Source organism: Necator americanus, chromosome I (assembly GCF_031761385.1).
Source record: "Necator americanus strain Aroian chromosome I, whole genome shotgun sequence".
Lineage (NCBI taxonomy): Eukaryota > Metazoa > Nematoda > Chromadorea > Rhabditida > Ancylostomatidae > Necator > Necator americanus.
Genome location: NC_087371.1, coordinates 36,498,780 through 36,515,547, shown reverse-complemented (window position 1 = coordinate 36,515,547; position 16,768 = coordinate 36,498,780). Strand labels below are relative to the sequence as shown.

At 37.9% G+C, this 16,768-nt stretch overlaps 1 protein-coding gene across 2 annotated transcripts; it reads left to right on the top strand.

Moving 5' to 3' along the window:
* Nucleotides 1–891: 891 nt before the first annotated feature.
* Nucleotides 892–15,425, top strand: RB195_007981 (uncharacterized protein; the record flags this gene model as incomplete). Of its 2 annotated transcripts, XM_064181916.1 has the most annotated exons (15): nt 3,444–3,500; nt 3,568–3,708; nt 5,614–5,705; nt 5,841–5,958; nt 6,380–6,532; nt 6,593–6,675; nt 6,755–6,936; nt 8,023–8,154; nt 9,647–9,771; nt 9,829–9,918; nt 10,271–10,440; nt 12,648–12,767; nt 12,836–12,926; nt 14,831–14,954; nt 15,367–15,425. In XM_064181916.1, 15 exons carry the CDS (start codon nt 3,444–3,446, stop codon nt 15,423–15,425), a joined length of 1,737 nt encoding a protein of 578 aa, XP_064038668.1. The 2 variants fall into 2 exon arrangements, with proteins under 2 accessions (XP_064038669.1, XP_064038668.1); XM_064181915.1 differs by lacking the exons at nt 12,836–12,926; nt 14,831–14,954; nt 15,367–15,425 and adding an exon at nt 892–913 and having other exon boundaries at nt 3,232–3,500; nt 12,648–12,771.
* Between the last annotated feature and the right edge of the window lie 1,343 nt (nt 15,426–16,768).

The following is a 16,768-nucleotide window of genomic DNA, read 5'->3' as shown; positions in this document are numbered from 1 at the left end:
CTGTGACTGCACAATCGATCGATCGATGGATCGAAATCGCCCTAGCGCCAACCAAACCTTTTTCAACTTTTTGGGGTCGATAAATTTGGAAAAACTGGATTTGTCTGGGAGGATAAAAACACTGACTTGATACATCAGCTAGCCCCGCAAGTCCCGCAGCGCAGACAGTAGATACGGGTACGTAAATCTTAAACGATTCTAAGTCTGAAGTGAAGGCGTCGGTGGATCCCAAGCGGATTATCCAATGCTACATGCTTTATCCTTCATTTTTTACCTTGTGGTCAAAGTGATCATCGTCAAAAAAGTTTATTCGATCAATCGAAAACGAAATCAGTCTAGTTTCCTTGAAATCGAATCCTTGAAATAGCCTTAACTTTAGGCAGCCATCCAATAAGAATAAGATTTTTCATATGATTTCTGATGTTCTGACGGGTTCAATCAATAGACTAACATACTTTTTTCTGGCACTATCGCGCAAATTTCTTATAACTCAATTACTCCATTACTCTATTACTCTATTACTCTATTACTCTATTACTGTACTGTATTACTATTACTGTCCTTACTTACTGCTTCAACGATAATGAATACGAGATGAAACATCGACTCGGACATAACGTAGTTCACAGAATTTTATTTCTTCGTTCACGATAAATATCTGGATAATAGGTAAAGTAAATTTGCTAAAAGAGTTCCATTTAAACTTCTATAAAATTCAAGCCTTTTTTTCTCGTTGATTCGAATTGAAATTGAAATTGAAGTGAACGCGCATCCCAAGCGGATCGATTAACGCCTCACACTTTATCCTTATCCGCCCTATCACCTCGATTAAAGGCATCACCCCACGAATCTGAGGTGGAGCAGATTTTAGGTGGAGTATTCGTATACAGGATGGGAGACTACGAAGAGGGAGGTGATTCCGTCCATTCCTTGCTAATTGCCGTAAAAAACGGTCCGGAAGATGCGGCGCCGCACCAGGCTGGCGCGCTCCAATAGAACCTCTTGTACAAAATGGTGCGCCAAAACGAATGAAGCCGTATCTTCCGGGCCGTTTTTTACGGCAATTAGGAAGAAATGGACGGAATCACCCCCCTCTTGTACAAAATGGTGCGCCAAAACGAATGAAGCCGTATCTTCCGTATCTTCCGTAGTCTCCCATCCTTTATACAAATACTCCACCTAAAATCTGCACCACCTCAGATTCGTGGGCTGATGCCTTTAAATACCGGAAGCAGAGCGTGTTGGAGCTGATCCATTTTTGTTGGACTAACACTCTTGATCAATGATCTGTAAGAAGAGGAATCTGTGAAATTTTTGAAAATTTTCAAGAACTTTTTTGTGTTGAGCAAGAAATTCTTCATTACAGGATGTGCACTTGACCACTTTTTTATTTTTATGCAAATTTTTAATCTTGGAAAAAGCTCGTAACTTATTTTTTAACCTAATACTTTATTGTATATTTTATGATTAATTTCTTTGTGCATGAGTCGTTACTCTTTATTTGTTTCCAAATAATGGATAAAAGAATAAAGTCTCCGACGTAAATCGATGTTATGCCATGACTTTTGTGGAATAACCAACTCAGTTTCTTTTTAACCTGAAAAAAGTCTAGTACTAATTTATCGACCCCTAACAGATGAAGGATTTAGTTGGCTCTAGGACGATTTCGAACTATCAACCGACAGAACATTAGCCACGGACCCTCTTTCCAACTGCATTACACTCGCCTCGTCCGGAATCTACTCGTCTTAGTTTACTTAGAATGTGACATTTCGGCCAAATTCTGGATATACCGAAACTTCCAAACTAACATACTTTAACAAACATATGAGTTAGCTACCAAAATGATCGCAATAAAGGATAAAGAGTAAAGTTTCTGGCGTTAATCATAGGCGCACTAGAGCGGATTCGAACCTCCAATCGATCGTGCAGTTAGCGGAACCTCTTACCAACTGCGCTACACGCTCCCTCAAAGAGTTTATTACGCGATAGAAAGTGGGCAATTCCGTTCCCGCATGACATTTCCAATCCGTTTGAACAAAGAGGAGTAAGTCACTCAAGCAATCTCACACTGGACACTATAACAAAAAAAGAACTTTTTCTTTTGTTATAGTGTCCAGTGTAGTAGGACATTTTCTACATTGTTGAATATGATCGACTTGAAATTTTTGGATTTATTTTTGCTCTGGTTTGATCTACGCTAGGTATTTCATGATATTCATTGAGGTTGAAGATGAGCGTTTAATCGAGAACTCAAATAGCTGTCCCAGAAGCACAGTGAGAACTGCCGCGGTTCTACTCTGTAATAAGTTCCGTACTTAGAGAGGCGGGGATCACGCTTAACTGTCTCATTTCTGTTTCGATTTTTCTGGATTACTAGGGGGAATTGAGCACAATCACACTCGCATACTCGTAAACTACATCCATACCCTTATTTATCCGTGGGGAGATCCCAGCATCGTCAATTTTGCGAAACGATGCGTTTAACAAAAAAAAAAGTGTTATTGCATGAATTTTTCGAACTCTAAATTAAATTGATGTATCTCGTCATCACAAACCGATAGAATTTCCAGTGATGTGAAGTGAAATTAATCAAGTTAGAGGGGGGAAAAACAAAAAGAATGCCGATATTCTATATATTTCACAGATATTTCTCTCTCCATGCATAGAGAGAGTTAAAAATTCCATCTTGCTTTTCTGTTATGTTCTTTTTTCCGAAAAAAATTGTACACAGCGGTGCTCTCATATTGATTAGAATTTCAAAAGAACAAGCTGTTTTATTCGACCCTTCATCAAAATAATACCCTTTCTTTCTTTTATTTCTTTTTTCTTTTTTATTTGCGTCAGAATTTGATTCATTTCGTTTTCCGTAGAAGAATTATCGGGTTCCTGGATTATTCACATGAGATCTAAAAACGCTAAGATTTTCAAAAAGCTTAAAAATGAGGACAGAAAATTTCATTTTTAGAAAATTTTCCTCCCCTTAGAGAGAAGTTCTCATTGACTAATTGTTTGACTACTCTAAGCGAGGTCACAAACTCTGTGATACTAATATTCGAAAAAAAAGAGATTAAATAACTAATCAAAATTTTAAATTTAGTTTAAATAAACAAGTTATAATTAATAATAGGCACTAATTAATTAGTAGTAATCAGTAATTTAATAACAGGTAATAATAAATTAGTAACAATCAGTAATTAGTAATTAAAAGAAGCTTTCACAATATTTCAGCAACTATTCTATCCATACCAAAACAGCAATGGATTCTCAAGAAGTATTCTGTATTCTCTGGCGGCAAGCACATCCTTAATTGGATTACCTTTATTGATATTACGAATAGAGCTGTTGGGGTCCCATATGGTCCAACGGCAGTGAGGTGGAGCCGCGAAGAACACCGCATTCTTCGCCTTAATCAACCGCTTGTACCACTACACGCATTCGTCATGGAAGAAAACGATGAAACCGAGGAAAATGAGGAACCAACTATCACATGGCAAAAGGTGAGCTGTTTTTTTCTGGTTCCTAACAAATTTTTTGAGGTGTATTTAATTTGAAAAAAAAATTTAGCGCGCCAAAATGGCGCTACCTCACGCCGGACTCTATCTCTCACTTTTTGTGTACTTGATGGTCGGTGCTGCGGTGTTTCACTGGTTAGAGTACGAAGCGGACAAGAAGATACAGAATGCTAAGTTGGAACGAATAAAACATGTAGGTCACGTTTAGGCCAACTCTCCTTTCTATTAATTAATTAATTTATTTATTTTGTAATTTTGTGAAGCCGCTGATCTGCATTAAGAAACATCTAAGCGAAATATCTAGTGAAAATTGACTAAAAAAAATAAATTACCATTAAAAACTGGAAACCTTATCTTAAAGAAGGAGAAATACACTATTAAATGACATATTAAGAACGCCAATCACTTTTTTCTGTGCGCAAGTTTAAATTTACTAAAAAAAAAACGACCCCACGTCAACCTGCTTCTGTTCTTATTATTTTTCTTATTTTATTTTGACTTATTTTATGAATTTATTTTATTTTATTCATCTCTATTTTCTTATTATTTCAATCCAATCTCCTTGAAAATTCCAGAAATTCGCTTAGATACTGCATGAAATCAAGAGACTCGTTAAAACCTCATGGAATTAGAAATACTTCCTAAGAGAGCTGTCTAATGAGCTCTCCAGACTTAATGCTTAATAGAATTGAATTCTTTTAAAAGTACAAGTTTTTCTCCTCGCCTCTCATGCATTTTTCCCAGCCTTTGCAGTGTTTCTTGCAAATTAAGTTTTATTATTTCTTGTTCAATACCCTTAATCATATTATTAACTCGGGATACCTTTTCCAAATTATCTTCCGGATAAAAATTTAGAACTTTTCGTTGAACTACTTTCTCTTAAGTAAATTTACATCATAGACATTAGTTTCGAAGTGAAAATATTCTTTTAAAAAAATTGTAGTCGAGTTTAAAAGTTTATAGTCTCGTTTTGAGTTCACGCTAGAATCACTTATACTAAATTCAATTAAATGAAATTAAAATGGACGGGTGTAGCGCAGTCGGTAAATAGGTTCAGCTGTGTATGCACGATCGGAGGTTCTAATCCGCTCTATGATCAACCAAGCTGTTCATCGACTTCCGGAGTCAATAAATTGGTACCAGACTTGTCTGGGATGATAAAAACACTTACTTGATACATCGACTACTCCCGGGAAATTACTGTACAGGCTAATTACGTTTTTGTAAACCTCAAACAATTCGGAAGTGAACGAGGCACCTCCCAAGCGGATAGATTAACACCGGACAATTTATCCTTTTATCCTTTATCCTCTAATTATATCTATCATAGTTAATTCCTACAAATCTTAAGCCACCAGGATGACATACGTACGGTTGCAGATAAAAGAAGAAGAATTGGAAACCCTCTTCCACCATGCCATTACCTTAAAAGGAATTCTTGATGAGCACGCTCTGTGGCTCTTTCTAACTTTTTACATTTGCAATTACCTTTTCTACATTCCTTTTCACCGTTTCTTTTTTCCTTTTCACTCTTTTTTCTTTTTTTTCACTTTTTGGCCTTCTCCTTTTTGCGATTTTTTTAACATTACCTAATCAGGCATCTTCCTTGAGTGTGAGCGACTGCTAGAAAATCTATACATCTTTTTTTTTTCAAAGAAAGTGCAGAAATCTGAATAGTGGTTCTCAATTATTTCATTTATAAGTCTATTTGCAAAGAAGTTCTCGTAGGTTCGAGAAGATCTATGCTCAAATACTTTTGAGAACTATAAATAAGTGTGCTAGGCAGTTAAAAACTGATTTCACCAACAATCAATAATTTTTAAAATAGCGTTCTGACATTTTTGGTGATCAGAGCGCTGCAAACATTCCAATAATTTCACTCCAATGATTCCACAATGGAACGAATTTCAGGATTTTTTTTGTCCTCATCAATAAATAAACTGAAATCTGCAGCCTGGTAGACTTCTTTTTTTAGGGTAGCCTCTTAAGGACGAATTCCCAACGTGTTTTCTTCAAAATAAATGGCTTGCTGAACTGCTATAACTCTGGAATTTCTTGTTGCCTCCGTTCCTAGACGGCGAGCACACTTTTTTTCCAGGATTACCGTGTGATAGATGCAGCTCTTAAGGAAATGGCCCCGAAGGACAGCTATGAAGCTTATCGAGGAGCAATCTTTGAGCAAATAGCCGAGTATGTCACTAATTTTACAAGAAAAGCTGCCCTTTAACTGGTACGGAAGAGCATGGAGGACACTATTCCGGCGAATTATGTGTATTTGTTTTACGAAGCGTTGAGCAGCTGATCTTAACGAGTGACCAATTTCAGACTATCGTCTCTTCATGAAGGACGTCCGTTCCAACTTGCTGATGGGATGCCCTCTGAGGAAGCGCTGCCACCTCGATGGAGCCGAAGCAGCGCTTTTCTTTATGCGCTCAGTATCCTGGTAACTTCCGATTGAGTTCTCAGAGTGGCACAGTTCGCAGAGAAAGATGAAAAGCAAGGGACGGATCAATTTATCTAACGCAGCAACTCTTTACACTCGGCGAAAGTGGTGAACTAAAACTATATTAAGCAAATTCTCATCGATATTCTTTTTTGACATAAATATTCTGATGTAAGCTGTTGTCTTGTTAGACAAAAACTTTGCCAAATTGGCAAAAAAATCAGTCAGGCTGCGCCGGGTCCATCGATTCTCTGGATATGTAGAGTTTTTCGATGTAATACATCTAAGCTACTCCTGATTCCTTATTCGAAAAAAAACCAGTATCAAAAATCTTCTCGAACATTGCTTCCAACCATACGGAGAGTTTTCCTGGATGTGTGAACTTTTGATTAAGCCGCCCAGAATCCGTTTATCGTTTCAGACTACAACAGGCTACTCATACGCTGTTCCCGTAACACCTTTTGGACAACTTCTTGCGATCGTCTACGGATTGCTGGGAATCCCTATAATGGTCCTAGCAGCAGTGGATATTGGTCGTTTTTTGTCTCATATTGTTCTGGAACTTTACGGAAAGGTGATCACTCAGCTGTACTTAATTTATCATATAGTATACGGTGATATAGTGCCATTACAGTACCAAGATATGCTGTCATCATTGAATTGTCGTAGGAAATTAACCACAAAAACTGCGACAGTGTTACGATCCAAGAAACCGTGGTGTGACTAGATTTAATCTTTTTAGTTCTATTTTTTTTTTTTGATCAGAAGAAGTCCTAGAGTTCGGAGATCTTTGCAGGAATAAACCATTGACTGAGGAGGAAGAGCACGACGACGGGAGTGAAAACGAAGAAGAAGAAAAGGAGGAGGATAATTCGGACAAGGAAAAACTACCAAATGCTAAACGCTTACCGTTAAGCATTAATGCCGGAATTCTATTGGTGTTTTGTATGATGGGAGGAGTGACGTATATTGCCGCAGGTACGTTGAATTCGTACGATATGAAGAGAATTCTTAGCTTATTCGAAATATTCGACTTTCAATGAACCTCAGCATAGTAAGATGTTGTATTGATTTTTTTTTCTGAGCACCAGCGGTTAGCCAATAAAATCAATTAACGACCTTGTGTACAGCCCGCAAAAATCAGTACGATATATTTATTTATTATTTTTTCATTCTTTCATTCTGTTAATTCTTCCTATTCGAAAATTCACTTGATTGGAGTAATCCTAAAACAAAAGTCCTGTAATTTTCTCTAACTTGTTACTTATTTGTGAATTTTTGAGTAGGATGAATTAACAAAACTGTAAATACCGTATTGTTCTGAATAGATATAGATAATTATATAGATCATTGAGCCTGCTTCTTTCCTACTGTAGCGAAACAATTTTCCTGAATTCCTCATAGGAGTGAAGTAGGGCAAAGTTCGGTTTTAAAGGTATCACTCCACGAATCTGAGGTGGTATGGATTTCACGTGGAATATTCGTATACGGGGTCGTAGATTATGGGAAGGAGGGTGATCTCGTCCATTTCTTCCTATTTGCCGTAAAAGACGGCCCAGAAGATACGACTTCGAGCGTTCTGGCGCACTATTTTCCACAAGGAGTTCGATTGGAGCGCGCCAGCCTTGTGCATTCGAGCCGTTAGAGGTCTACAGAGAGAGCAAATTAACGGATTAACTGCATGTAGTTGTCATCTCTTCACCTCCTCCGATGGTGATGGATTAATGGATTAGCGGATCTGTGCACTACACCCACAACCCACTACTACTTTGTAATCTCAAAACGTTGTCACATAAAAGATACGACCTAGAGATCCACCTTCCTCCAGTGACAATAGAGTAGCAAAGCTCTCAAGCGTAAAGAAAATTACATAGAGAGATCAGAAGATTAGGCGGTAAATTTTATTTTAATTTTTTTAAAATTTTTTCCTAATAAAATAATTTTTAGTTTTTCTTTTTTTCTCAGACAGAATTTAAAAACATTGCAAAATGTTAAGATTTTACTCTCTTTCATACCTATAATTTTAAAATATTTCTACCAAATTCCAAAATATTGTGTTTTAAGGTGGTAAGGCGACGTTTCTCGAAGCGTTCTTTGTCACTTTCAACCTGGTCGCCAACCTCACGATGAGTGAAATGCCAAGCGATTTGAACCATGTGCTCACCTTGATATACATTTTTGTATTCGTCACATTCGGTACGTTTGAATTATTGTATTGTGTTTGAATTATTGTAAAACATCGTTTAAAGGCATCACCCCACGTATCTGAGGTGGTGCAGATTTCAGGTGGAGTATTCGTATACGGGATCGTAGATTAGGGAGAGGGTGGTGATTCCGTCCATTTCTTCCTAATTGCCGTAAAAAACGGCCCAGAAGATACGGCTTCATTCGTTTTGGCGCACCATTTTGTACAAGAGGTTCGATTGGAGCGCGCCAGTCTTGTGCGGCGCCGCATCTTCCGGGCCGTTTTTTACGGTAATTAGCAAGAAATGGACGGAACCACCTTCCTCCTCGTAGTCTCCCATCCCGTATACGAATGCTCCACCTGAAATCTGCACCACCTCAGATTCGTGGGGTGATGCCTTTAAGAATAATTGTTTTAAAAAAACTTATGCTTTCTATTAGTGTGTGTACGAAGATTTTTGGACGGAACCCTCACTAGTCTGATGTTTCGGTTTTTTAACGTCTTCAGAAACCTGAAAAAAAACTAAAAATAGACAGAAGTACGCAGAAATTCTAAAGCATGGGAACATCTAAATTGTTCCATGAATAAGTGAGTTTCTCTCTAAGAACGTTCTTTTTGATTGAATATGAAATATTCGAAAAAAAAAGTCTCAAAGCAGTAGTATTTACGTAATCGACTTCTTTCATTCCTATGAAAAAAAAAAAGAGATGGGATACCTTTTATTAGTAAATGTACCACTTATTTTTCCAACTTATAACAAAAATATATTAACTATAAATGAGAATTATAATAGTAATGATAATAACTGTAAATAAATATGATAAATAATAACTATTCGAACCGTAATCCACCGTGACCTCCTCGCATAACTCAGGATTTCTTCCACGACGTCATTAGATATCTTTTCCTCATTCCATTGTACCCTATACTTATAAATAATCAACGAATTCCTGGAATAACCTAAAGAAAATAATAATAAATAATAATGAATAAGGATGTTGCATTTTCTGATAGATTTCCGAGTTTTAAAAGCTACCTGTCTCAATTACGATTTAATATCTCCAACTGCAAAAAAAAAACTCTTTATCTATTGAAATAAAGTTTTAAATGCAGAAAAACAGAAGAAGAGAAAGGAAGAAAATTTGAAGGAAAAAAGAAGAAGAAAAAATAGGGAATTCAAGCTGCATTTCAGCCAATTGAAAAGAAATAACTAAATTAGTTTTTTTTTAAATATACTCTAAGTTGGTGAACAAACGAGGGTCACTTAACATAACAAAAATAGAATAAAATACTAAAAAATATTAGTAAACACAAAAAAAAGATCAAAAATCAACAATTCCACAATCATAAATTTTAACGAACATACAAATAAGAGGATTATCTATGTGGTTCCTTTGGAACGGTTTCGAAGTAGTTTTATCTCAGTTTTCTTGCTGAAATCACCTTCTGAGGAGGAAATCCTCATAAAACAGTGAGTTCTTGATTTTCAATTCATTCTTTCAGGTGTTGCCGTACTCTCTATGTGCGCCGAGCTAGCAGCACTCGAATTAAAGGACATCTTCCTTAAAATTCACTATTTCGGCCGTAAAATCAAATTCAAACGTAAACATAAAAAGGAACAGATGGAGGTTGTTTGTTGTTAAAAACTAATTCACTCTAACGGTTCGTATCCGACATTATTCTAGGTTGAAGTTAAAGAACTGCTAAAGATTATCGAAGAGATTCGACGACGATATCCTGAGAAGGAGCGCATCACTTCACTAGACATTCTACGAGTGAGTTTTATTTATTTACTTATTTATTTATTTATTTATTCCCTACACTTATTTACTTCATCAGACATCTTACGAGTGAATTCCAGTAATTTATTTATCTACGTACACCAATGGTGGACCACCAAAAAGATAGGAGAACACGCATGGTCATAGTCGGAAATTTTGAAAAGAAATTTTCTGGGATCAGTTTAAGAAGTGCCCATTAAAACCCGGAAAAAAGCGAGTTTCTGGATGCGTTCTGGATGGAAAACATTGAGATTTAATGGGTTTTTCTTTTGATCGAAAAATAAACTCTTCATAACTCAAAAAAATCGAGGATTTTTTTGCCTCATTACCAATTATTTCGTTACAGTACATGAATGAAGCCAGCGCTGAACCAGTGGTTGTGGCAGAACGTCGCGATACAATCGCGTTTATGCCACAAACAATGGAAATGCTGAAATTCGCCGATGAATTGGATATGGAGGATCGAAGCGCGAGTCGACTTGAAGAGATTCCACTTATCGAAAAGAACGTGAACAAGTGAGTACTCTCGTTTCTCTGGCACGATTTTCGTTCGTCATGTACCAGTGGCGAAGCAGAAGCGGTGCAACGTGGTCAAAAGTGTTGGTTTACCTTGCAATATCGCTCATAGGGTTATGTAGGGGTATGGTAGGGTTAGTTATGGTTATCCTGTACCTGTGGGAAATGATTTAACCGTTCCCAACGAACCAATTCGAGCCAATGGTTCCTAATGGAGTTAAGAACAATGTATCACGAAAAAGACTTACTGTGGAAATTTGATAGAAAACATAAAAGTCGGGTACAGGTTACGAATATCAGCCAGGCCCTGCTCTATTTCCCCTAGTCGTCCTAAAAAAAAAATCTTCTACGAGGGTACGTGGTCCTACAAGGTAGGTGGAACACGCCGCCTGCGTGCACGCTACGCATTCCCAAGCGAGCGGTCGGAAATCAATGGGATCTCCTCAATAGCCTGAAGTGATGAGGATGAAGTGATTAAGCCCTATGATGACTACATTCTATACAATTCCCGAAAATTCCTTTGAACGGAACTCCCACCACATTGCTCCCAATGATTTCAAGAGAAATTTTCAGTTCGTTGTCCCTTTAACTGGGCTTCTCATGTGGCCAGAGAAGCTCGGATGACAAAAATTTCTTTCCAGAGGTTCATGTAGGTTGAATCTAGACTTGAACGTCGTGTTTACAATAAGAGAGCAAACCCTTATCAGTAGTGCCTCATTGCTACCTCACTCAATTTATGTAATAACCATCACTAGGAAAAGATGTCAACCAGAACTTCAACAGAGCTCAGCTTACTTGATTTCTCAGGGCGGTTATGGGGCAGCCGGTAAGAGGTTCCGCCGCGGCGCATGGTTGATCGGTGGCTCGAAACCGCCCAAGAGCCAACCAAGCCTTTCTTCCCTCCGTGAGTGGATAATTTGGTACCAGACTTCCCCGGTAGGATAAAGAAACTGACTTGATCAATTGACTATCTCCCGCAAGTCATTACATAGGCTAAACTTCAAACTATTCTGAATTGAAGTGCACTCGTTAGCGCATCCCAAGCGGATTGACTAACGCCAGACACTTTATCTTGTGTCTGATTTCTCAGACGGAATTTACTGCTAACACGCTAAGACTTTGTCGCTTTTAATTTGAGTTCATCATAATTCATGGAGGTGTCCAGGGTCAAATCGAGTTTTTGGGTCTTCCGAGAAGAGAACCTCCATTAAATTAAAAAAAAAAACCCGTGTTTAAATATCAAAACCACCAGGTCAAACCCTCCTTATCCGTTCGAAGATAACAGATTGTTGAAAGGGCTAAGAAGAGGCGCTTATGATAAGACGCGTGCGAATGATTCGAAGAAACGTAATAAATTTTACGATAAAACGACCAAATAAATCTTTTTTTTGCAGTGGACACCTCTTAGAGTTACATGTGGGCATCATTTAGAAAGTGCCCAGAAATTAATCATACAAAACCCTTCGTGAATGAACAGCTGCTTGTTATTACGGAATAATGGGTGATGGTTGTACCGAAAAAAAACCCTAACAACTGTTATAGAAATAACAGAGGGAAATTCTCTGTGAAGAAAAATCTAAGCACTTCAGAAGAAAAAAAATTGCAAAGTTGTTGTTATGGTTCAGCACGTTACAACGGCGGTTCTCTTTCACTCAAAAAATTTTTATAGTAGTGAAATTTTCTATGGGAAACTCTAACTTATTCGTATTAACTTATTCAGTAACTAAATATTCGAAATTTTGCAAGTGATCTACTAGTACAATCTAAAAGGTTGAATTACAAATTGGAAACAAAAAAATGCAAATACTCACAAAATCCTTAAAAAAATTCCAGTATCCCAGAACAAGCAGATCTTCGAGGGATGAAAAAATAACAAAGGGAAATTCTCTGTGAAAAAAATCTAAGCACTTTAGCAGAAAGAAAAATTGGAAAGTCAAATATTGTTCAGCACGTTACAACGGTTCACTTTTACTCAAAAAATATTATAATAGTGAAATTTTCTATGGGAAACTCTAACTCATTCAATAACTAAATATTCGAGATTTTGCAAGTGATCTACTGGTGCCATCTAAAACGTTGAATTACAAATTAGAAGCCAAAAGATGAAAGTAGTCACAAAATCCTCGAAAAAAAAATCCAGTATCCTAAAGCAAGAAAATCATCGAACGATGAAAACACAGGAGCCAGAGCAAAACATTTCCTTTCAGAGGAACGAGACTTATCGACGTCCTACAATTCTCCGAAGATATCGATCTGGAGCACCGCTTCTATCACGAACTTCGAAAATATGCACGAGAACACAAGGAGCACAAACGATCCAACGTTGAGTAGCTCCGGACCCTCTCTTTTATTGTTCATGGATCTAATTTTCTATCTATGAGATGTTGAAGTTTAGCTGTTTTAATGAGAAAACTCATGTGATGTGGATTTTGGGTGAAAAAATAAAATTTCTGAACGAACGTCACCCAGTGGTTGAAGGTTCCACGGTATCTCTATACGTCGGTGGTTCGAATCCACCCGAGAACAACTAAACTTGATCCTTCCCGGTCCGATAGATCGGCACTCGAATTTGCTTGAGAAAACACTGATCTGATAAAAATCGGTAGACCATTGCAAGTCACTGTATGGGCCACATAGGCATCAATAAACTTCAATTTTCGTTGTTTATGTTTACTTTACTTTTCTAACAATTTCAGGAAGGATTACGCTAGGACCGTATCAAAAACAATGCACTTCTTTCAAACTCTCCAAATGTGTTCTCATATTTCCGCTGGGTTTTCTAGTTTTCCGTCGATTTTATATGTTATTTTACATTTATTGTGCTTATTATTATTAGTGCTTATTTATTTAATTTTACCTTTACATATTTTTTTTTATTTTCCCTAATATTTGCTCCAATTTACGCTGCAATGTCCCAATATTTCTCCTGATCCTTCTTATTTACGGATTATGGAGTTCCAGACTATTCTTGGCATTAACCTCCTTGGTACATCCTTTAACCCTCAAACAAATGACATGCATACATACAGCAGCTGATATGTGAGAAAATCGATAAATTTATCGAAATCAATCAGATCACAGCGCTGGGAAAAGTCATCTTTATCTCATTTGTTATCGAAACGTGTGAGAATAATTCGTTTATAATCATGTTCATTCCTTCATTCCCGCCACTGCACATTTATCATCATGGACTTCTTCGATCGCAATCCTCACCTCTCTTCACTCATTATTTCATGATCTGTTCTTAAACTTTGAATTAAACGCAGCAGATCACAGAATTAACGAAGTTGGATCCTCTGTGCAACAATAAATAAACAGGATTCTAGATTTATTCTATGTCTATATGTTTTTTATGTCTTTTCTTTCTCTTTCTATCTATGTCTTTCTCTCTTCTATGTCTTTTCTTTCTCTTTGTCTTTCTATGTAGCCCTGCTTAATTTCCCCCTAATCATGATGAAAAACGTCTTAGGAAACTGATTTAGTTCCTACGAGCTACTTCATTACGCGCCGCGTCCACAGCCGAGGAAAAATCAATGAGGTCTCCTAAGCAGCTTAATCGAGTAAAATCATTGAATAGGGTGTTGAAGGTACAGGAGTTTCCACGAAGATGGATGTTCTAACGTACCTCGTAGGAGCAAACACCGTTCCCACGCCGTTTTTCAAAACGATTAGGAGGGAAATCAGCGAGACCCCACGCTCAGAGTCGTAACCTAATAGAATCCGAGGTTTATATTGTCCCTATATTGTCCCAAAGAGACCCAACTTCGTCAATTTTAATATTTTAATATTTTAATTTATTTTCCTTCAAAGGCATCACCGAGAGTATCATCAAAAGCATCACCGAATCTGAGGTGGTACAGGCTTCAGGTGAGTTATGCCTTTACGGTGTCGTGGATTATGGGGAGGAGGGTGATTCCGTCTATTTCTCCGTAATTGTCGTGAAAAACCACCCGGAAAATGCGTCGCGTGCACAAGGCTGGCGCGCTCCAATCGAACTCGTTCTGGAAAATAGCGCTCCGAAACGCTCGAAGCCGTGCATCTTCCGGGCCGTTTTTTACGACGGTTAGGAAGAAAAGCGCGGGATCCCACCCGTTTTTGCAATCCACGATCTCGTATAGTCTCTGACCATCGGAAATCCATATCACGTCAGATTCGTGGGGTGCTGGCTTTAAGTGATCGAAAGAGTCTGATCATTATTTATTTCTTCTTCACGTTCGTGGCCAGTAGTTTATTTATATCTGCAGGTCGTTCGATCAAAATAAAAAGCTAAAGGAGCAAGCCAGTCCTTACTTATTTACTGTACTAAACTTGTTGTGAAGTCACTCAAAGTGAACGGATCACCATTTGTCCGAAATGACCTATCCGCCCGCTGATCTTCGATTCGTTCAAGGTCTTATCATTCACCAATTTGTCTCTGTCAATTGCAACCGAGACACCTACTGACATTTCTGCAATCAACAAATCCCGGGAAGCCACATATTTCTTTCTGGAACGTTTCGTGAAAAATCTCTCCTGTGAGTCCTACTGTTTTCCTGTTGTGCGTTTTACTTTTGTGACTGGATAAGAAGTTGAGAAAAAAGGGATAATCTGATCTAACCATGTTTATTGCTTATCTGTTCTTCTTTTCTATTACCCCATACTTAAACTGCTTCCTATTCCCACACTAAAGTTAAACCAAGTCAGAAAATCTTAATTTACTGTGCAAGGTGGAATTCGCGATTGAGTGTACTACCTTGGTATCAAGCCGTTGTCATTTTAGTGCTATTTTTATGAACTTTTAATGTTTTAATGTTTTAATGTTTTAGTCAGTTGCGTACCTATATAATAATTTATAATAATTCATAATAATTTATACGCTCCATATTTATTTATTCTTTTAACATATTTGTTTATTAAATACGCTCCACACTTATTTATTTATTGTAGTAGGCTCCGACTCACCGTACTTGATGCCAACCGCTTGCGCAACTGCAATGTGTATATAAATATATATTTATTTATTCATTTACTATATATAGTATTATTTAAACTTTGATCTCGAAAGTTGACCTCAGCTACGTGTCGGGTACCTCATGAGCTTACGGTAGGTACAGGTGCAAAATTGTGGATAAGAAAATCGGATCAAAAGGACTTGAAACTCGGTGCAGTTGCGTAAGCGACTACGCTCAAAGCTGTGAAGAGTAGCGGCTAGTGTCGAGGCAGTATAGTCGGGTCGAAACGACATTAATCACCAATGTAGTTGCGGTGCATTTGCGTACGCGCACGAAACGGCGCGGTGTAGGCGGCGGTTGGAACCGAAGTGGGACCGTTTCGAACTGCAACGATGGGTGGTGAACGAACGAAACGAACGAAACCAAAGAACGCAGAAATGAATAAAGACGCAAGCTGAATAGCTGTAGCTACCTGACGGTTGCTATCATGACACTATGGAATGGAGATCCTCGAATATTCCGGTTCTAGATGGAAATATGTAACTTAAACTTAGAATTAATAATTTAATGGCTAGGCGAGAACAACAGATCCAAGTTCGTCCCGCCCAATTCATTAACATCGAAGCAATAATTCACAAAATGCAGTAATAACAGTTGGTCGTGAACAACAACGACAACAAAAACAAGAGATCAGGTTTTTCACCTGCACTTTTGTTTTACTCTAAGAATTCCATAATCCAATAATTTTTGCTCAAAAACTTGGGAATTATGTGTACAGTGATATTTCGATAGAACTATTAGATGCTAAAAGTTAGCATGAGCTCAGAATCCATCCAAAATGTATTGCTTAGCTAACAATAAATGATTGGTATAATTGGGTCAGAACGACTATTCGGTGTAGTTGCGTAATCGGCTGCGCTCCAAGCTGTGGAATTGAGTGGGCGGTTGCGAGCGATTCGCACTGGACCGATGAGTAGAGCTAATTAGGGTCCCATCTCGATTACAACCGCAAGCTTGATCGCGTCACTTCCAGCACAGCCGCTCACCTGCACCGAGCTTCAGGTTCTGTGGTTTCTGGAAAAGCGAGAAAAGTGCTTGCGTTGCGGCAGCGTCGCACTCTTTCTCGGTTGAACAAATTTAATCCCGACAAAGGGTAATTTCTTCTCACAACAACAGCAGAATTCAAGTGCCCCATGTAGTTGCATCAAAACGGGCCACCTTTCTTCTCCAACGAGAAAATAACGACGGCCTTAGTGGTTTGCAGAACGAACCGTGCAAGAACGAGTTCATTTTCCACGTTTGACAGACTCATAAAATTAGATCCATTTCCCTCAGTACGTCAATAGACTCAATAGGTTACTACTAATTCTCACTAAAAATGCTACTTTAGAAAATGG